At 33.6% G+C, this 21,941-nt stretch overlaps 2 protein-coding genes across 2 annotated transcripts; both read left to right on the forward strand.

The window, feature by feature from the left end:
- Nucleotides 1-6,538: 6,538 nt before the first annotated feature.
- On the forward strand, nucleotides 6,539-14,711 carry LOC144842428 (transmembrane protein 87A-like). Its single transcript, XM_078698876.1, has 8 exons — nucleotides 6,539-6,639; nucleotides 8,933-9,049; nucleotides 10,287-10,374; nucleotides 10,748-10,809; nucleotides 11,705-11,825; nucleotides 12,931-13,093; nucleotides 14,133-14,226; nucleotides 14,597-14,711. The coding sequence occupies exons 1-8, from the start codon at nucleotides 6,553-6,555 to the stop codon at nucleotides 14,672-14,674; spliced, it is 810 nt and encodes a 269-aa protein (XP_078555002.1). The 5' UTR covers nucleotides 6,539-6,552; the 3' UTR covers nucleotides 14,675-14,711.
- Nucleotides 14,712-15,590: 879 nt separating this feature from the next.
- Nucleotides 15,591-18,585, forward strand: LOC144842429 (transmembrane protein 87A-like). Its single transcript, XM_078698877.1, has 4 exons — nucleotides 15,591-15,749; nucleotides 16,650-16,818; nucleotides 17,115-17,178; nucleotides 17,742-18,585. Exons 1-4 carry the CDS (start codon nucleotides 15,597-15,599, stop codon nucleotides 17,794-17,796), a joined length of 441 nt encoding a protein of 146 aa, XP_078555003.1. The 5' UTR covers nucleotides 15,591-15,596; the 3' UTR covers nucleotides 17,797-18,585.
- The last annotated feature ends 3,356 nt before the right edge of the window (nucleotides 18,586-21,941 follow it).

Below are 21,941 nucleotides of genomic sequence, written 5' to 3' on the forward strand. Positions count from 1 at the left end.
GTCATTTCGACGATCGAGCATTCTCTACTTCTACGGAGCGCCATTTATGCCTTTATTTACTTCCGAATTAGAAATAGTACTACGGTAACTGCTCCAGTGGACCAAATTTAGCACCGGTGGAGCACAGTGATATAAAATAGAAATAAGTCACTGAATGTTAATATATTTTCGTATGTTAATTTTTCTTTTGCATTACGGATGGAGTAACCGATATTGAACTTATATACCAAGTTTGAAATATTTTTGAATTCGATTAATATTTTTTCTAGAAGTTTTTGTATGTGACTATTTCCCTGTGCTCCACTCCAAATTGGATCCACTGGAGCACAGTGTATTAACATACGAACAAAAATCGAATTCCTAACCGGGTTTTTTGGTCAAAATCATTATTAGAGTTTAACATAATAGGTGTCGGAATTGTATGTTTTTTATAAGTATTATCTTAAGCGAACGCAAGTTATTAAAATCACTGATGTGGCTTGAAACTATTTTTTCTTTTGCTTTACGGATGGAGTAACCGATATTGAACATATATACCAAGTTTGAAATATTTTTAAATTCCAGAAGTATTTTTTCTCGATGTTTTTGTATGTGACTATTTCCCTGTGCTCCCATTGGTGCCAAATTGGGTCCACTTGAGCACAGTGTATTAACATACGAAAAGATATTATAATTTAGTGACTTTTTTCTATTTTATATCACTGTGCTCACTGGCGCGCGCGCCAAATTTGGTCCACGTAAGCACAGTGTATTAAATACGAAAAGATATTAAATTCAGTGACTTATTTCCATTTTATATCACTGTGCTCCACTGGCTCCAAATTGGGTCCACTTGAGCACAGTATATTAACATACGAAAAGATATTAAAATTCAGTGACTTATTTCTATTTTATATCACTGTGCTCCACTGGCTCCAAATTGGGTCCACTTCTTGAGCACAGTGTATTAACATACGAAAAGATATTAAAATTCAGTGACTTATTTCTATTTTATATCACTGTGCTCCACCGGTGCTAAATTTGGTCCACTGGAGCAGTTACCGTAGTACTATTTCTAATTCGGAAGTAAATAAAGGCATAAATGGCGCTCCGTAGAAGTAGAGAATGCTCGATAGTCGAAATGACGCTCTGAATATACCTCAATTATTTTAATACTATGTTAATTCGCTTTCGCTGTTATTGATATTCTTTGAGTCAATTTAGTCAAGGATAGTGTAATTTAGTATACCAGTATACCACCGATACAACTGAGTAACAAGGAAATAACAACGCTAAAACAACATTAGATTTTTAAGAAAATGAAGTTTGTTTTATTATCAGCAATATGTTTTAGTACTAAACTACAGTTAATGTATGCTGCACTTGAACCAGGCGTGTTCAAGTATACTGTTTCCGTAAGTATGTTTGTATGTGAATATTTCCCTGTGCTTCCATTGGTGCAAAATTGGGTCCACTTGAGCACAGTGTATTAACATACGAAAAGATATTATAATTTAGTGACTTTTTTCTATTTTATAACACTGTGCTCACTGGCGACCGCGCCAAATTGGGTTCACGTACGTAAGCACAGTGTATTAACATACGAAAAGATATTAACATTCAGTGACTTATTTCTATTTTATATCACTGTGCGCCCCTGGCTCCAAATTGGGCCCACTTGAGCACAGTGTATTAAATACGAAAAGATATTAAAATTCAGTGACTTATTTCCATTTTATATATCACTGTGCTCCACTGGCGCCAAATTAGGTCCACTTGAGCACAGTGTATTAACATACGAAAATATATTAACATTCAGTGACTTGTCTATTTTATATACTGTGCTCTCCTGGCGCCAAATTGGGTCCACTTGAGCACAGTGTATTAACATACGAAAAGATATACAAATTCAGTGACTTGTTTCTATTTTATATTACTGTGCTCCACTGGCTCCAAATTGGGCCCACTTGAGCACAGTGTATTAAATACGAAAAGATATTAAAATTCAGTGACTTATTTCTATTTTATATTACTGTGCTCTCCTGGCGCCAAATTGGGTGTACTTGAGCACAGTGTATTAACATACGAAAAGATATACAAATTCAGTGACTTGTTTCTATTTTATATACTGTGTGCTCTCCTGGTGCCAAATTGGGTCCACTTGAGCACAGTGTATTAACATACGAAAAGATATACAAATTCAGTGACTTGTTTCTATTTTATATTACTGTGCTCCACTGGCTCCAAATTGGGTCCACTTCTTGAGCACAGTGTATTAACATCTTTTCGTATGTTAATATACTGTGCTCAAGTGGACCCAATTTGGAGCCAGTGGAGCACAGTGATATAAAATGAAAAAAAGTTACTGAATTTTAATATCTTTTCGTATGTTAATATACTGTGCTCAAGTGGACCCAATTTGGAGCCAGTGGAGCACAGTGATATAAAATAGAAATAAGTCACTGAATGTTAATATCTTTTCGTATGTTAATACACTGTGCTTACGTGTACCCAATTAGGCACGATGATGATGGTTTAGGGTTTTAACTAGTAAATGACCCACCAATTGTTTTCACATTCAGAACTGCAGATATAGGACACATAAATATGTTACTTCGTACAAGAATGGTGCCCATATAAACTATATTATGAGATATATATGTACACATTATTAATTTAAAGAGTTAATACGGGCACCAGTGCTGCAGATGGGCACCAGCCGTGCATTTTTATATCTATCTAATGTTAAAGAGTTAATACGGGCACCAGTGCTGCAGATGGGCACCAGCCGTGCATTTTTATATCTATCTAATGTTAAAGAGTTAATACGGGCACCAGTGCTGCAGATGGGCACCAGCCGTGCATTTTTATATCTATCTAATGTTAAAGAGTTAATATGGGCACCAGTGCTGCAGATGGGCACCAGCCGTGCATGTTTATATCTATCTAATGTTAAAGAGTTAATACGGGCACCAGTGCTGCAGATGGGCACCAGCCGTGCATGTTTATATCTATCTAATGTTAAAGAGTTAATACGGGCACCAGTGCTGCAGATGGGCACCAGCCGTGCATTTTTATATCTATCTAATGTTAAAGGCCAGGTGCGGGCAAAAAAATTCTATTGATCATACATTCCAATAATTATCGATCTATAGTTTCCCATATGTTTCATATTTTTTGAGATTTTATTTGTGTTACACGAGCTTGTTGAAAATAAGCACTTTCTTATCAGTGGGGGGATAGTTCAAATTACACAGTAAAATCTCTATTCTTTTGTACACAAGTTTTGTAAATAGAGAGTCATTTTAAAAAGCTATGAAAAATAAACGGTGTGGTAAAAAATGTTATCAGATGACTAAATATAGGTAATATAACTTGAAAATTACATTTCTGGTATTTTTATTCAACTTCAGATTTTTATTTTCATGCTATAGCAAAAATTATCCACCGTATATCCACCATCTTTTTTCACCTTCTAGGGAGTCACCAGACATGTTACTACACTCGGTTAACTACCTAACTACTGAAAAAAAGTCTTCCTGGTTTTTATGGAAGAATTTTGCCAAATTTTGTATTTGACCATATTAAGGGAAATTCATATTTTTTCGTCTTGATTTCTGTTACAAATATTTGATTTATGTACAATTGACCAAATATTATATTTAAAATTCATGCCTGTACCTGAGCTTTAAAGAGTTAATACGGGCACCAGTGCTGCAGATGGGCACCAGCCGTGCATTTTTATATCTATCTAATGTTAAAGAGTTAATACGGGCACCAGTGCTGCAGATGGGCACCAGCCGTGCATTTTTATATCTATCTAATGTTAAAGAGTTAATATGGGCACCAGTGCTGCAGATGGGCACCAGCCGTGCATGTTTATATCTATCTAATGTTAAAGAGTTAATACGGGCACCAGTGCTGCAGATGGGCACCAGCCGTGCATGTTTATATCTATCTAATGTTAAAGAGTTAATACGGGCACCAGTGCTGCAGATGGGCACCAGCCGTGCATTTTTATATCTATCTAATGTTAAAGAGTTAATACGGGCACCAGTGCTGTTTTACATAAATACACGCCATCGTAAATTATGGATTCAATATTTCGTAATGTCATCAATAAAAATTACTAGTTAAAACCCTAAACCATCATTATGCTAATTATAGTTACATAATAGTTAACTATCCCATAGTCTAGAATTTATTAGTAACTGTAAAGCCTACGGAATCGAGAAGCTGCAGGCTGAATGGTCTTGGTCTGCTGGGTTTTGATAAATGAATATTCAAATAGTACCTCCTCATTAATATTCATAACCTGCATGACTGGTGCCCATATATAAACGCTTACCTCTGAATATACCTCAATTATTTTAATATTATGTTAATTCGCTTTCGCTGTTATTGATATTCTTTGAGCCAATTTAGTCAAGGATAGTGTAATTTAGTATACAAGTATACCACCGATACAACTGAGTAACAAGGAAATAACAACGCTAAAACAACATTAGAATTTTAAGAAAATGAAGTTTGTTTTATTATCAGCAATATGTTTTACTAAATTACAGTTAATGTATGCTGCACTTGAACCAGGCGTGTTCAAGTATACTGTTTACGTAAGCTTGAAATTTACATGTTATATTGATAAGGCCTAAATTAAAACTGGCAAGGGTGGAACCAGCATATTAGGATTGGGGAGGGACGGATGGGGAAGGGAAGTGGTGTAGGAAGGGAAGTTGTGGTGTAGGAAAAGAAGGGAAGGGAAGGGAAGGGGGGGGGGGGACGGGGGTTGTTCTGCGGGATGGGGAATAGTGTACAGTAGGTTTTCAGCGGGTATTTTTCCATAAAATAAAAATAATTCTTCATAATAAATAAAATAGGCTTGGAAAAAGCACCGCTTGTTTTTTAAAATTTAAAATAATAATAATATCTTGACACATTTTTATTTTTATTTTTTTTTAGGATAACGAGGTAATTGCCATTTCGAAGAGTATGTATAACAACACCAAGGTGATAGTGAGAAGTATGTTATCTGCTTAAATTTTTCAACATTTAAAAATTATTATTTTTTTCAAATATAAGATTATTGTATAGGCCTACCTATGTCCATAAGGTTACAGTTTGTATACACACTTAAAGTGGTTAATGTTGGAGTTAATAGAACTTTAAAACTTTTGATTATTTATAATAAAATTAACATAAATATCAAAGCACCATTGGTGGTCTGCAAAAAGTCAGAAAACTACATGTTTTTAATTTCAGCCAATTGCCAGCAAGATGATTGCAAAATCAACCTAAACTGGGTTCTTCGTTTCTCTGGTTGTGATAATGCATTTTTATTTAATGTGAGTAATTCTCAAAGAAATTAAAATTTTAATTGAACATTTCTTTTTATTGTAAATGATTAACTTTCAATCAGTAAACAAATGTTTCATTTTCGACAACAAAAGTAACATTAACTATTCATTATTTTAACTATTATTTATACAACACGCTATTACACGCATATTCAACACGCCTACGAGAAATGTGTTGTCATCAAAGAGATTCCGTGTTATGAGATTATAATTGCAAAAAAGGCTACTTGGCTGAATCCTAAAATTTTGTGGATTCCCGGTTGCTGTTGGCGTGTTGGAAGTGTCCTCAGGGTGTTGTTTTGACCGCTCGTTAAATATAAGCATGTGCTGTGAAAATGTTGACCAAATCTAGTAGATAATTGTGCTTTTTTGCATATTTTAACTGATTTAGCACTTAACATTAACGCCAATCAAATGTTGGCATAATTTGGCAAAATGTAGCATAGTTTTATTCTAATTCTAAAACATTTTTTTTTCTAATTTCAAAAGCAGATTTAAAAAATCAATAACTGAATAAACTAAATTTTAAACAAAATCATCCTTTTTATTAAAATCCTTAATAAACTAATATTAATTCATAATGCATACGAGTATAATACAACTTAGGATTATGAACTATGGTATAACACGGTATTACGATTTAATGTATAACTGCAAGGTTTCTGTGGGGTTGACCTCGGCCGTGCAACAGCTAAAAATTAAAGACGTGTTCAAATTTAGGGTGTTGTATAAACACATGCAGCCATAGATAAATTTCCAGTCATACCCTGATGAGGAGAGCCTCACTCAGGTGTAATAACAGCTCTTAAATCACCAATTCTGATGATTTATGACCCCTTAATCACTAATGTCCAGTGGTACTCAGCTACCTATTAAACTATACTACTGTACTTTAAAGTGTATAGAAATCCCAATGAAGCAGATTTGTGTTACAAGGACCCTGCTGTGTTTGTGTAAACAATTCACAACAGGATTAGATACCTCATTACAATTTTGACAGGTTAAATTACCTTGGTTCAAAATCAAATGTATAGGTCATGTGTTTAAATCTTGTAATATTTGATATAAATGATTTAAGTTTTTTTTTCTCAATATCCAGAGATTAAAGTGTGAATGTAATATGAGTTTGTTTTAAAATTATATTTATTTATAAACTGTTAGAAAACTTTCTTTTTTTTAGATAAATACTTCACTCTTGGTGAGCAGCCCTGAATCATCAATGCTACAATTTGAAGAAATAATCAGATTTCAACAATCTATTGTGGGCAATGAGACAGAAACTTGTGACCATAAAACTATGTTTCAGGTAACAAATGTCTTTAGCTATTAAAGAATACAAACAAGTAATAAAATCAACATACTTCCTTCTTAGGAAGGAATGAGGGAACACCCAGCTCTGGCCTGCCCACCTGCACCAACCCCCCAACCCCACCCCCCGCCCCCCCCCCCCCCCGATCAAGTTACAAGCCCCGAAAAAAGCACACTTTGGGTGAGAAGGCAAATTCAATGCTTATTTTAGCTAGGGGCAGACCCAGGGGTATTTCCCCAGTGGCCCGGGCAGCTCCTTTAATTTCATACTAAAGGTTGTTTCTGCCATTAAATTAAAATTGAGTTCCATATCATTGTACAGTATATAATATCCATCCGGACCTGGAAGTTTAAAGGCGTAGTTAGTTACAGAGTTGAAGGGCATTTTATCATTGTTGATGTTAGCTTATAATTGATACAATTTGTAAAAGAAGTAATATAATGCTGTCGCCAACGAATTTAACGGCCTTCACAACCAAAATATTTCTTTGTAACAAAATTTATTTTAAATGGAATGCTACAAAAATAATCCTCTGCTTCATCAGTGCATGAACACCTAATAATCAGACAAGAACGTATCTTTGTTACGTTTTACTATCAATCCATTTTCATTTCACGAAATCCATTTTTCAACAATATAATAGTATACATTTTGATCTAATCGTGAGGGATTAGTTACAGTGTTGACTTTGAATAAACCCTTGGTAATTTACTGAAAATCCAAAATGAACTTGTATTATAAAATACAAACTAAATTATTCAATTAAAGAAATGCTCTACTACACATGAGAAATAGATGTCGGTCGATAAACTTCTGACTTCATCGACAAACGAAATATATTCCTTTTAAATATTAGGCATATCCAAGGCTAATAATCGATTTGTCCATAATTATTGTTTTTTTTCCATAATCTAAGTCCAATTTTTAGGCCAAATCATAATTGTGCGTATAGTTTTGTATTTCCGATGCGTGTAGTAGCCTATTTATCTTCGTTTCCGTACGTCCATAAATATTAGGCCGAATTTCCGTAGTAATTTATGGGCATTCCGAAATTTGAACCGTGTTAAACCGGTAGCAGAGCAAAGTTTGCTTCTTTTTGCAAATGTCCTATTATTATTTTCTTTGATTTATTTTGGAGTGTGGTTTAAAACAACACTTTTGTAAAGTTTATAGTGGATAAATAAAAAAAATTGTGTGGTATTGTGGTTTTAACATCTGACTTTATTTTGCATTTTTAAATGAATTAAAATTCAAAATAATACAATTTAACGTTTTGCTCAATATTTATAGCTTCATATTTTTTGTATAACTTTTTAAAATTATTAATTGATAATTAATTTACATTAATTGACAACAGTTGTTAGAATGTATTACCGTACCAAAAGTACCTTCATCGGGGACTTCCATGTGACGGTCGCATTGAACATGAATTTTACGTGCGAGAGTACCATTTGTGGCCATCTAGGGGTGTCCTTTAACAATTTGATTGCTCAAATACTCAGTGTCTACAGCCCTGGAGTCTTTGGGTATCCCTCTTAAAATAGTCCTGCGACCGCCCCTGATAGCTCTATCTATATTTAATTACAGCAAATTGTTGAGGAAACTAAATATATCAATGTAAATAGGTGGTATTGATACAGTTGAGTAAGCCTACGTATCGGCTGGTGGTCTAGAAAAAAATAATCGAATGCGATAATGTAAACTACAGTACATGATACCATAGATATTATAGTGTAATCTACAGTAAATTTACGTAAGGGCAAAGTTCGGTAAATCGCATGTTATTTGTAACCCAGAGTTATTATTCTTTGATTGTTTTTTAGGGTGGGTTACTATTAGACGGGGGGTTACTATTAGAGTAGTGGGTTATTATTACTAATCTTCAATTACTGTAGGCACCTGTAAATAATAACCCACCCCAACTTTTCCGGTGAGCAACTCATAGCAAAATAATAAAACAGTACGAATAAACAAATTTGGTTGAAACTTTAACTTTATTTTATAAACTAAAAAACACTCAATCCTCCCCCACTCCCGAGATCAACATGCATTATCTCGTTATTTTCAAAATACGGCATTAAAAACGAAAAAATATATTTTAGTGTCATTTTGTCAATAGTTTTTGTGACTCTAATAGTAATCCCCATGGGTTACTATTAGAGTAGTGGGTTATAATTATAGATTTACTTATAAGGTGGGTTACTACAGTATTAGAAGGGGGGTTACAATTAGAGTGTGGGTTACTATTAGAAGATTTACGGTACCTATAATTTTATTTTGAATTTCGTAGGATCAATCAAATCTTGCAGAAATACACTGTTTGAAAGATCATGAAGGTGAGCTTGAGTTTTGTGAAGACATGAAAGGAAGAAACAAAGAAAAAAAAGGAACAAACTTTAAAACAGAAGTGAGTGAATTCTGAATTTAAAACTTGTTAAAATGTTATTATTAAGGTAGTTAATTATTATTAATGATATTCTTTGTTTAATAATTAGTCATTTGAATAATAAGTAAAAATGTATTCCTCAAAAAATCATAATAATGCTGTACATATAAAGCTGCATACTGTATTAAAAAGCGCTTAGCTGGCTATAATTCGTGACGTAGCAAATAGTCTTCTACAGTAACCTTTAAGCGGTTTTAAACCTCTCCTGTTGCTTGTACGTATTATTAGGGACTTTACGAAACACGACAGAAAGCCATAGGACGGTTCTCATGAATAATTTATACATGAGCTCTAACAGAGCTTAGCGTGAAAGTCTGTTACTTAATTTTACATTTAATCGATAAAGTTGCCATTTTCCCGTTTACGGAGAACGACTAGAAATAATGTAGGCCTATATACCTTAAATATACAGTTCAAATTACACTTAAATGTGGAATTTTCAAAACTCTAAATAATATTTGAACATTTTTATTGGATTAAAATCGCTGTGTTAAAAGCAGCGTTTGAATGCGAGGCTCCTAGCTAGGAAGACTGGGCCTATGTTGTATCACCAGAGCCAAGCGATTCAGAAGGGCCCCGCGACACGAGACAGGGGAGGAAGGGATACTGCCGGTCGACGTCTTCGCGAAAAGGTGCGTAACTAATAAAACGGCTATGTTGACTATATGATTTTACACTCTAGCGAACACAGGATATTCGTCGTCCTCCCCTAACCGTCATGTTTCGTAAAGTCCCTATTGATCGTGAAAGACAACCAATTTAACAAGATTTAAGTGAAAATCAAATAATAAGTGTGGACTGTTATTATTGATATGATGATTGATGAGGTGGCTTTATAGAAATCTGCCCCAGATAAAAGTTTGCCAGTATAGACCAGAATAATGACAAGTGAAAAGAAAAATCCAAAGGCAAATTACTGGAAAAATGACAATGCTGTGGGTATTAGTGGCTAGATCTCAATGGAGCGAAAAGCTAAATCAAAATGTAAAACAGCCAGAAAAGTTAGCAGAGCTTTTGGGCAACACTAGCCCTTCATCAGTGCAAGTGCAAGTTGAAGAAAGATATATATAAGTTGAATTTACCACTAGTTAAATTAATAACATTTACCTGTTATCATTTTATATCATAAACGCTACTAGTACTAGTCTTATTAGTAGGATTAGGATTCTGCAGATGATCAAATCTTCCTTCTTTTTAGCCTCCAAATAAAGTGACCAAAACATGGCAGGATGGCCGATATATTTTTGTGTTTTCCATTGAGACCGATTGTATCAATAAAGTTGACAGTAAGTTGTCTGCATTTACAGTCAACTCTCCCAATACCAGACACCTTTGGGCTGGCCAAATATGTCTGGTTTTTCAGAAAGTCTGGTATTCGGATTGTGTTTTTAATGGTAAAAATGAATTGGGGACTGTTTAGACTTCAAGAAAAGTCTGGTATTAGGAGAGTTTCCGGTTTTCAGAGATTGACTGGGGAGAGTTGACTGTATACTCAATGTATACTGTATTTTTTTTTGTAAAAGTTAATTCTGGCTTTTGTAACGTCTGCTTGAGGGGGAGAAGGGTAATCTGTTGAAATGAGGATGGTCATCTAGCAAAGTTACATTATACTGTGCTGTATTTTATAAACGCAATACATTTATTATGGTTTTTTTTCAGTTAATATTGAATTTCAAAATGAGCATGGATACCTATCAGCAACGCAAAGACCTCTGCTTACTGTAGGTTAACTTGTTTTACATTTTTACCACATTGTTACAACAGCCAAACCCTGACACTCCAAAATTTGGTGTCGCCATGAATAAACCAAATTTTACTCATGTTCATAAATTTTACTCATTTTCATAAATTTTACTCATTTTCATAAATTTTACTCATTTTCATAAATTTTACTCTTGTTCATAAATTTTACTCATGCTCATAAATTTTACTCATGTTCATACATTTTACTCGTACATTTTACTCATGTTCATAAATTTTACTCATGCTCAAAAATTGTACTCATTTTCATAAATTTTACCCATGTTCATACATTTTACTGATGCTAACACATTTTACTCATGCTCATAAATTTTACTCATGCTCATATATTTTACTCATGTTCATAAATTTTACTCATGCTCATAAATTTGACTCGTGTTCATAAATTTTACTTATGCTCATAAATCAAATACTCATACTCGTAAATTTTACTCATGCTCATAAATCTTAATGATACTTATAAATCTTAGTAGTCATGTACATTTTATGGCATTAAAATCATATTTTCTACCAGTCTTTAGTAATTTCATCACATTTCATTTCCTTTCAATTTCTTATGCATCCTTTCCTATGCACACAGCTACAGATATTACATTAAATGTGCCATTGCTTTCTGTTAAATTTAAATACAATTCAGGAAATTTCATATCAACCACCATCAATCATCACCGCATATAAATCATATAAATTAATTCTAGTTATTTCAAATTTATGCTCTTCATATTTTACAGAGTAAATAACAAATTAAATAATATGTTGAATATATATTTTGGATTGACCTTAATTGTAAAATTTACAGAATTGTGTTGTCCTTGCCAGTGTGTTAAATAATAAAAAAACTGTTTTTATCCATAGTTTTATGCAGTGATGTGTGCTGCATGTGCTATATTAGCAGTGCTCTACCATGTCATGATGGTTTATCGATGGAGAGATATGCTTAGAGTTCAGTATTGTATCTGTGGAGTTATTATATTAGGTAAAATCATTGTTGTCTTCTTTTTTATTTACTCAACTTCTCACTAAGATGTACATACATTAGTGAAGGTGGTAAATACCTCTAAAACGGTCCAGTCCCAATTACACAGTGATAGTACACTGGGGTATTCCCCCTACTCGTCTTGAAAGATGTACTAGGTTCTTCAAAGTGTTTGTGTACACGTCAACTAACGATCAAATAACAGTTTTCTCGTCGCAACTTGTACAATGTAATTTAGAAAACTATAACCATTTTTCAATAAACATACAGTAGACATCATACTACGTACATTTCTAGTATAACACAATTTTTCAAAACTTTCTATTATTTAAAAGTCAAAGATAGCTGGGTCTCGGGTCCATTCTATTGTCGCCACAGATTGATATCTTTATCAGTACTTCTGAATGCATGATAAGGTGGGAACACGAACGCTAGTTGATCATACCCAGTACCGTTTTGATTCGGTTGTCTGAGCTAAGGATGGAATAGAAAAATCTAAAAATATCTGAAGTGCACAAAATTATATACACAACTGTTTTTTAACCATCATTTCTTTAAAACGGCTTTTAATGAAACTCTCAATGAGCATCTACAGTATGACCTTTGCTTTACACGTGGTTCATATATTTTATATATTATATAATATGGTTACCTACTTGTGTGTAGAAAAATGATTAAATCCATATTGCATTTGGATATCCATTTAATTTTGTTTATTTCAAGATATGGCACTATAAACTAAGCACTGTGGCCCCTAAAGAAATATGTGAGAACTAAAACACTGAAAGTTTTTTAGATTCAACAGCTTCATAGGCTGGTGTTGTGAAAAAAGACCCTATTAACTGTCCCTATTTACATATTGCCTCTTTTTACGAGCATGTAGGCAAGTGCAACTATGGTTTTAGAATAAGAGTTTTGAATAATGAAAATGATCTTGTTAGGTGTACCACAAACTATTTGTTCCGATATTCAAATCTCTTCACTAAATGGGAGAAAATCCCATTTTAGTTTGATTTTCCATTTTGTATTTGTTTGTTTGTTTACATGGAATATTTATTCTGAAATAAGGTGATCAATCAATATTTGTTTTTCCGATTATACTTAGCCCTCCTTGAGAAAGTAGTGTTCTACTCCGAGTACCAGCACATGAACGTGACTGGTTTCTCCTCTCCAGGTGCTTTGATCTTTGCTGAATTGGTCTCCTGTCTGAAGAGGACAGTCGCAAGAATGCTTGTTATTATTATTAGCATGGGATACGGAATTACAAAGTAAGTTAATACTTTTTGTTAACCTCTGTAATAAATAAACCACTTTTGAGGCTATAGTGTAAAGCTTTGTCTACACTATCAAAATAGTTTGACAAAAAAAAGTTTGATGTTCCCAAGTATGGTAGTGATGTGACATCATCATGTCCATATATGGTGACATAACATTTTTTTGTCATATAAAGTTTGAGCTTTAGATGACTGTACAGTACTTCAGAGGACAAACATATAATTGCTACATTACAGTGTAAACGGTTAATGTGAGTGGTCTTTATATTCTTTGGAGAGTTGTGTAGCCAAGCGGAAAGGCAGTAGTGCCATAAAATGTAGCAATACAATTGGCACAGGTTCAAGGCTCTTCATGACAATATTTCTTTGACAAAGACTTAAAACTGGAAGTCAAGTGTAAACTCTATAAGAGCCCGGAAGAATAGGAGATTACCCTGGTGCACTGGTCCGCCTCAGCTCCTGTTGTTCGTGGTTGTGTCTGCAGTGGGTCTTTCCCCAATTGAGGATGAATATTAATACAAAATACATAAATGTGGTACAGTAATTATAAATAAACCAACAAAAACAAACAGCAAGCTGTCTATGTTAATGTATACAATTCATAGAAAATGGTGTGAATTGCAACTCATGCATTTTGTTGCTATTTTTTTTTATTGATTAAACTAATCCGTGAGACAATTAAGATTTGTTTTTACTTTTGTATATAGTTTAATTTTCTTTTAGTTTTTTTTTTCTCTCATTATGTTTTCCTTTTTTTGTTTCTTTTTCACATTGTTATGTTTTGTTTTTGGACCGCTGCACCGCATGTTGTGAGTGCCACCGATCCAAAGGTGAATGGGTCAACAAATAAATAAATAAATAAAGTATGTACTGTACTGTACCAAGTGCAGATCCAGAGGGATAGCTAAAAATTATGAAGTACTGTACTATTTTTTGTTTTAAACAATTCTGGATCTGCACCTGTGTCCGTCCAATTAATTAAACTTAGTTCATTTACAAAATCTGTCAACCTTTCATTTTTCTGTTTATTCAGACCACACCTAGGACCTCAGTTGTATCGTGTGATTGGAGTTGGATTTTTATTCTTTGTGCTAAGCTTAATTGAAGCTTGTTTGCGTGTACAAGGCGTAAGTTAATTCGTTTTAGAATCTTTATTTAAGTTGTTAGTATAATTATGTGTTTTTTAAAAAAACTTTGATTGTGATTTATTATTCGAACTGGTCACTTGTCAATTGTTAAATGGTTTGGATTGCATCTACGTCCTTGCGTTGCATCCTAGTGGGAACCAATTTTATACTAGTTTATTGTTAATTGTTATGGTCTAACCCATATGTTAGTCCCATATGAATCGTGTTGGGACTTTATCATCCCACTACTGTTTTGTTTGTCGTGGTCAAGGATAAGCCTGGTATTCTAAATAATAGAGAGATTTAAACAATTCAATACAAACAAATATTGCACCCTTTTAAATAACTTGTTGTTTTATTATGTTTCTAGAGTTTACAGCAAGACCTTGTGGCAATTATACCTTCTGCTTTTCTTGATTCATTTATTTTTAGTTGGATATCCTTTTGACAATTTTACTAATATATACAAATAATGAACGTTTATATTCATGGAATGGTACAAATAATAGCATGAGGTGAATAACGAAAGGATATATTTCAACGAGGAGAAGCAGAGTTGAAATGTAACCTTTTGTCATTCACTGAATGACTCTTTTTACCATCCCACGAATGTAAACATTCATTTTTTGTTTGTTGTGTTTTGTTTTGATCGTCCAATCAAATGACAGGAATTTATTTAGGTGTTATATAATACTACGTATATACTAATTTACTAGTATTAAAATAAACATAAGACAATTTCTTTTGTTTATGTAGGAAAAATACATATTTATCGTCAATCATTATTGTCCTAGTATAAATCAGTTATGTTTGAATTACTAAAACATTTTTGAGATTCATTTATTTATCTTTTTCTGGATATCCTTTTGACAATTTTACTATTTTTATGAACTATCGTTCCAAGACACAGACTTCTCCATATGGTGAACTGGGACAAAAGTGTAGGCAAAGGGCAAAGGTTTTTCAGTTTTAAATGAATGTTGTATACGTTTCTTTATCACATACAACATAACAACCCTCTGTCATACACCGCTTTCATATGCAAATGAGTATGAATATTAGCTATAAAACCCTGTATTTTCACAATATCTCTAAAACTAATATTCCATTCATTACCTTTTTTGTGGCAAACTATTTTTTATACCTAATAGATACATTTATAGTAAAATGCTAAGCATTTTCATTAACCAATTATCATGCATGTATAACAGGTAAATAAGCAATTTTAGTCATGCTTAAATGATTTTTGTCAAAAATTTATTTTTACCATTTAGTTAACTACAGCATAGTGGAATGAAATATTTTAATTATAAAAGACTTGGTCTTAAGTGAATTAATGTCCTTACATATATATTCACATTGTTAAAAACATGAGGAACACAAGAAAAATATTACTACGCCGTAACCTTGCCAAGTTCTCATTGTACCGCCATTTTACCAACTGTTTTGTTTTCAACATTGTTGCATCCATTGTTTTCATGGTATGGTCTATGAAGGAGCATAAAGCATCTGTTTGTGTCACTGTAAGTGTTTATATTTGACATTTCACTAGCAATATTAGGTTAAGAGAAGTAATAATATTTTGAGTGAGTGGCCGAGTGGTTAAGTAAGACAGTGGAACCATAATTACATAGCCTTAACATCTGCATTTGTTTGAGGCTCATTCACTCCATGGTTCTGGTGGTAGAACGAGTCTTCTTGGATTAGTACTAAAAACCGTAGGTCCAGTGTACACATCCACAGTAGCTCATGTACAGGTACACTTTAAAGAACCTAGTACATCTTTCAAGATGAGTAGGGGGTTACAGTACCCCAGTTTACTAGTACACACACACAGCCACTGTGTAATTGGGACTGGACCGTTATAGAGGTGTTTATCACCTTCACTAATGTACATCTTAATGGGAAGTTGAATAAATAAAAAAGAAGAAAACAATGATTTTACCTAATATAATAACTCTACAGTTACAAAACTGAACTCTAAGCATATCTCTCCACGAGTAAAATTTATGAACATGAGTAAAATTTATAAACCGTAGGTCCAGTGTACAAATCTTTTGCAAACAAACATCTTTCACACCTGGTCCGACTCTAGTTTTCATGTCTAAGTACCGATCCTTTTACTTAAGCGCTTAGCCGTGTGATGTTATAGACGAAAACACGCTAATGCTGTATGCGCAATACCTGAACTGGAGCCATAGCCAGACCGGAGCAGGTGTAAAAGACCATTACCCTGGTGTGTTTTCATGACCCTTCTATGTTATGGCCCTATGCCCCAATTGAGGATGAATCAGATTTATTTTTAAACTAGCAATATACTGTACCAATCTACATGTTAATACCATTTAATACTTTAACAATACTGGTTGTGGGTTTGCAATAGTTGTTTTTCTGCTTATTACATTTTTTTGTGGTAATTTTAGAAATGGAAAACGCTTTGGTTAGATGATGCATTCTGGCGTATTCTATTTTACATCATGTTGGTCGTAATCATTATTTTGTCCAGCAACCAACATTATGCTTACTCACCACTTACTGATGACCTTGATGACGATGATGAGAAAAAAGATACTATGATCCCAGACTCATTTGGTATGTTTAAAATCCTTTGTCTAAAGCTTTGTCTACACTATTAAACTAGTTCGACAAAACAGTGTGATGTGCCCAAATATGGTAGTGATATGCCAAAATATGGTAGTGATATGACATCATCATGTCCATATACGGGCACATCACATTTTTTTGTCACATAAAGTTTGATAGTGAAGACAGAGCTTTATACATTGGTAAAACCAATATATGTATCGAATTGGAAGAAATTTTTTTTGACGCCTAAATGTTTGCTTTCTGTCTCCACATTTACATTATTAATTAATTTGTTTTTTCAGAGGGCATGAAGATGCGTAATGTAAAATACACAGATTCTGCAACAACTGAAGTCGAAGAAAATGTGTAAGTATAAAGCAATGAGATAGTTGTAACTATACCACTGGCAACTGGTTTTTAAAAAAGTTGAGGCAGATCCGGGTTGTTTGGAAATAGGGAAGTGACCAATAAAAAAAAATTACTTTTTTTTGATTGATTGTATGCAACTCAACTTCTTATCCACCTGGTTTAAACACAGCAACTACTCTTTATACCCTTTTCACATCTGCATAAATTGTTTGTGATCTCCTGATTTATTACATTACCCTGAGAAGTCTTGGAAGGAAAGCATAGTTGCACGCTATTTGATTACTATGATTGGTCAGTTTAATACCAGGGCTATACATGTGTGCGCAATAAGAACTCGGGAACATCTCGGAACAATCTGGGGCCTCTCATCAGTGTGTTTTTCTCCCGAGATTTCACAGGGGATCTCTGTTTTTTCCACAAAACTGTAATCACAAACCTGGTTACAACTTGTTAAATTTTGTGAAAAGGGTATATATCAAATTTATATGGTATACATTAATACACATCATAGTATTTATTTCTTACATTAATACACATCATAGTATTTATTTCTTTTCTAGGACTGTTCCACCTGCATATTATGATTTTGATGAAAAGACACTTACAAATATGTAACACAGTCCGATGAAATGAAGATATAGTAACGATTATTAATGTATAGTTCAAATCATAGAGATTATGCACGTTTGTATCTTAGTAACATTTTTAAAATTTGCAATTAAGGTATTTTAGAAATGTTGGCACATCTGCACCTGATAAAGCTACCTGTTATTTTTACTTGCCAATATTATGTAATAGTGCCTGGTGTCTTTGAAGTTCAGTAGTGGAACCAGGTGCGGATTGCTATAAGCGGTCTATAAACGGTCCTAGCGCTTAGCTGGTTATAATTCGTGACATAGCCAGTACTCTTTATATTAGACCATTGCTATACCACGGTTTAACCTGTAAGCGGTCTTTAAAATTAAAGACCACTCGAAGGAATCTTAAAACAGTCTTAAACCTTTCTTTTTGTTGCTTGTACGTATTATTGATCGTGAAAGACAAGCAATTATCATAATAATAATAAATCATAATAAAGGTGATCATTCTTATATAGGCCTAGAATAGATTTTCTCGCGTAGAAATGTATGTACTGTTGTGATTGTAAATTGAGCAAGCGTAACGAACATTACCATATTTGGTATTTTTACGCGTAAAGTATGCCCTTTAATTTGTTACGGTACACGGTCTTAAGACTGTTTTATAGCAATGGTCTAACAGAGGTGGCTATAGTAAGACCGTCTATCTGATAAAGCTGGCTTTAATCAGGGAGACCATCAGTTGAGACTGTTTTATAGCAATCTGCCCAAGGATTGCCTGATAGGGGGACTGCAAGCCGGGAGACATTACAGTATAAGCCAAAAAGCACATTATATGCTGCTCTAATAATAAGCCAACAGTACAGTGTCTGTGCAATAACTGTACATGTAAATTATGTTGTAGTACTAAAATGCAATTCATTTTTTTCTTACAAATGTCCCAACAGGTTCACAGTGTAGGAACTTTGATATTTAGCTCACTTGTATTCCAACTAATTTAGAATTACCATAACATTTATTCCAGTAATTTACTTAATGCAAGTCTGAGGGTTACAGATTGTACTTAATTATAATTATATGTGTAGAACATTAGGTTAATTCAAATCACAATTTTAAAACTTGCCACGCCCCCTCCACATCCACTAGAGTATTTTAAAATCTTGGATTTTTATGTACATAACATAATATTATTTTACAATATATTTTTACAATTTTATGTCTTGATGGACTGCAGACATACAGTAAGTATGTTTGGATATTGCTATCGTTTTTGTTAATTTTATTTTTATACGGCACTGCATTGTAAATAATTGTTTTTATTAGATATATGGAAATACAATCTTTTTCTAGTAGTGAATTATAATTACTGACATGCTTATGGTCACTTAATTAAAAAGCTTTGTGTTTGTCTTGTTTTTCTAATTATTTATTGGGATTACAATATTTAATTGTGTTGTACATACCATACTTAATGAAAACAATATGTAACACAGAATATAAGGTAAAGGTATGGAGAAGTTATTTCTCAATGGTATGGTATCATATTTTCATCCTCAAGATTATAATTAAAGCCCCCTTCCCTACTTTTTTTAGATCTAATTTAAGATCACAAACTATATTTAATGTAAAAATAATACTATATGGTCCTATTGCGATAACTTTTTTCGTCTTTAAACGGTTAAAAATGTGAAAAATAAGTCGATTCTAATAATTATAGCGGCCCGCTATAAATCCCAAAATGCATTGCGCGCGGAATTGATATTTTTGTTTTTCACCTGTAATTCGCCCACTTTTCGATCGATCGTGCCGGCCAAAACAAATGGAAGACTCCTAACTTTTCAGCGAAAATACCGGGTTTTCCCCAATTTGTATCAACGGAGTCTGGCAAAAATAGAAAGACAATTAATGCAGCAACTATACAACGTCAGGCTAGGTATATAGCTAGCGTATGATGTTCGTACGTTACCGATGTTTACCAGCTAGGCCTACAAAACTAAGCCTAGCTAGGCTAGGCCTAAGACCGTCCACGAGAGGTCGATCGCCGCGAGCTACTTAGGTAGTGCATTGTTTCTCACTTTTTATCATAATTTACCATAAAACGTACATTTAAGGCAAGGAATGACATGGTTTAATGTTTTTAAAGTGATATATATGTATTATTTTCCAAAAAACGTCCAAAATTGCAGGGAAGGGGTCTTTAATGTATTACTGTATTAGACATAGTTAGATGTACATCTTTTTAAAATAAAATATAGCTGAATTCTTGTATTTTTCTCTGTACTTATTTTATGTTTATAAAAGTGGAATTCTTTTACATTATGGTTTGTTGAAATGGATTGAAAGAAACATGCAAATATTGGAGAATGTATATTATGACTGAAGCCTAGAGCGTAAAAATATACATCCAGAGAGAGAGGTATTTAAAAAGAATCTCAGAAAACTAGGCCATTGGGTTGTGTTCTATGACTAAACTTACAGTGGGAACTTTTAATTGGTTGGACAAAAGTTTATGCTCATATTACGTCATCTGTAAAAACGTGCGTAGAGAGATCAAGAAAATAGAGGTATATTCAGAGCGTCATTTCGACGATCGAGCATTCTCTACTTCTACGGAGCGCCATTTATGCCTTTATTTACTTCCGAATTAGAAATAGTACTACGGTAACTGCTCCAGTGGACCAAATTTAGCACCGGTGGAGCACAGTGATATAAAATAGAAATAAGTCACTAATTTTAATATCTTTTCGTATGTTAATATACTGTGCTCAAGTGGACCCAATTTGGAGCCAGTGGAGCACAGTGATATAAAATGAAAAAAAGTTACTGAATTTTAATATCTTTTCGTATGTTAATATACTGTGCTCAAGTGGACCCAATTTGGAGCCAGTGGAGCACAGTGATATAAAATAGAAATAAGTCACTGAATGTTAATATCTTTTCGTATGTTAATACACTGTGCTTACGTGTACCCAATTAGGCACGATGATGATGGTTTAGGGTTTTAACTAGTAAATGACCCACCAATTGTTTTCACATTCAGAACTGCAGATATAGGACACATAAATATGTTACTTCGTACAAGAATGGTGCCCATATAAACTATATTATGAGATATATATGTACACATTATTAATTTAAAGAGTTAATACGGGCACCAGTGCTGCAGATGGGCACCAGCCGTGCATTTTTATATCTATCTAATGTTAAAGAGTTAATACGGGCACCAGTGCTGCAGATGGGCACCAGCCGTGCATTTTTATATCTATCTAATGTTAAAGAGTTAATACGGGCACCAGTGCTGCAGATGGGCACCAGCCGTGCATTTTTATATCTATCTAATGTTAAAGAGTTAATATGGGCACCAGTGCTGCAGATGGGCACCAGCCGTGCATGTTTATATCTATCTAATGTTAAAGAGTTAATACGGGCACCAGTGCTGCAGATGGGCACCAGCCGTGCATGTTTATATCTATCTAATGTTAAAGAGTTAATACGGGCACCAGTGCTGCAGATGGGCACCAGCCGTGCATTTTTATATCTATCTAATGTTAAAGGCCAGGTGCGGGCAAAAAAATTCTATTGATCATACATTCCAATAATTATCGATCTATAGTTTCCCATATGTTTCATATTTTTTGAGATTTTATTTGTGTTACACGAGCTTGTTGAAAATAAGCACTTTCTTATCAGTGGGGGGATAGTTCAAATTACACAGTAAAATCTCTATTCTTTTGTACACAAGTTTTGTAAATAGAGAGTCATTTTAAAAAGCTATGAAAAATAAACGGTGTGGTAAAAAATGTTATCAGATGACTAAATATAGGTAATATAACTTGAAAATTACATTTCTGGTATTTTTATTCAACTTCAGATTTTTATTTTCATGCTATAGCAAAAATTATCCACCGTATATCCACCATCTTTTTTCACCTTCTAGGGAGTCACCAGACATGTTACTACACTAGGTTAACTACCTAACTACTGAAAAAAAGTCTTCCTGGTTTTTATGGAAGAATTTTGCCAAATTTTGTATTTGACCATATTAAGGGAAATTCATATTTTTTCGTCTTGATTTCTGTTACAAATATTTGATTTATGTACAATTGACCAAATATTATATTTAAAATTCATGCCTGTACCTGAGCTTTAAAGAGTTAATACGGGCACCAGTGCTGCAGATGG

This window comes from Antedon bifida, chromosome 5 (assembly GCF_963402885.1).
Source record: "Antedon bifida chromosome 5, ecAntBifi1.1, whole genome shotgun sequence".
In the NCBI taxonomy this organism is placed as follows: domain Eukaryota; kingdom Metazoa; phylum Echinodermata; class Crinoidea; order Comatulida; family Antedonidae; genus Antedon; species Antedon bifida.

Excerpts from the sequence above, each read along its gene's own strand:
- LOC144842428 (XM_078698876.1), top strand. The coding sequence starts at position 6,553 with ATGCTACAATTTGAAGAAATAATCAGATTTCAACAATCTATTGTGGGC. Across the intron at positions 6,640-8,932 it reads ACCATAAAACTATGTTTCAG|GATCAATCAAATCTTGCAGA; the intron begins GTAACAAATGTC and ends TGAATTTCGTAG. Across the intron at positions 9,050-10,286 it reads GAACAAACTTTAAAACAGAA|CCTCCAAATAAAGTGACCAA; the intron begins GTGAGTGAATTC and ends CCTTCTTTTTAG.
- LOC144842429 (XM_078698877.1), top strand. The coding sequence starts at position 15,597 with ATGAGGAACACAAGAAAAATATTACTACGCCGTAACCTTGCCAAGTTC. Across the intron at positions 16,819-17,114 it reads TATGATCCCAGACTCATTTG|AGGGCATGAAGATGCGTAAT; the intron begins GTATGTTTAAAA and ends TTGTTTTTTCAG. Across the intron at positions 17,179-17,741 it reads ACTGAAGTCGAAGAAAATGT|GACTGTTCCACCTGCATATT; the intron begins GTAAGTATAAAG and ends TTTCTTTTCTAG.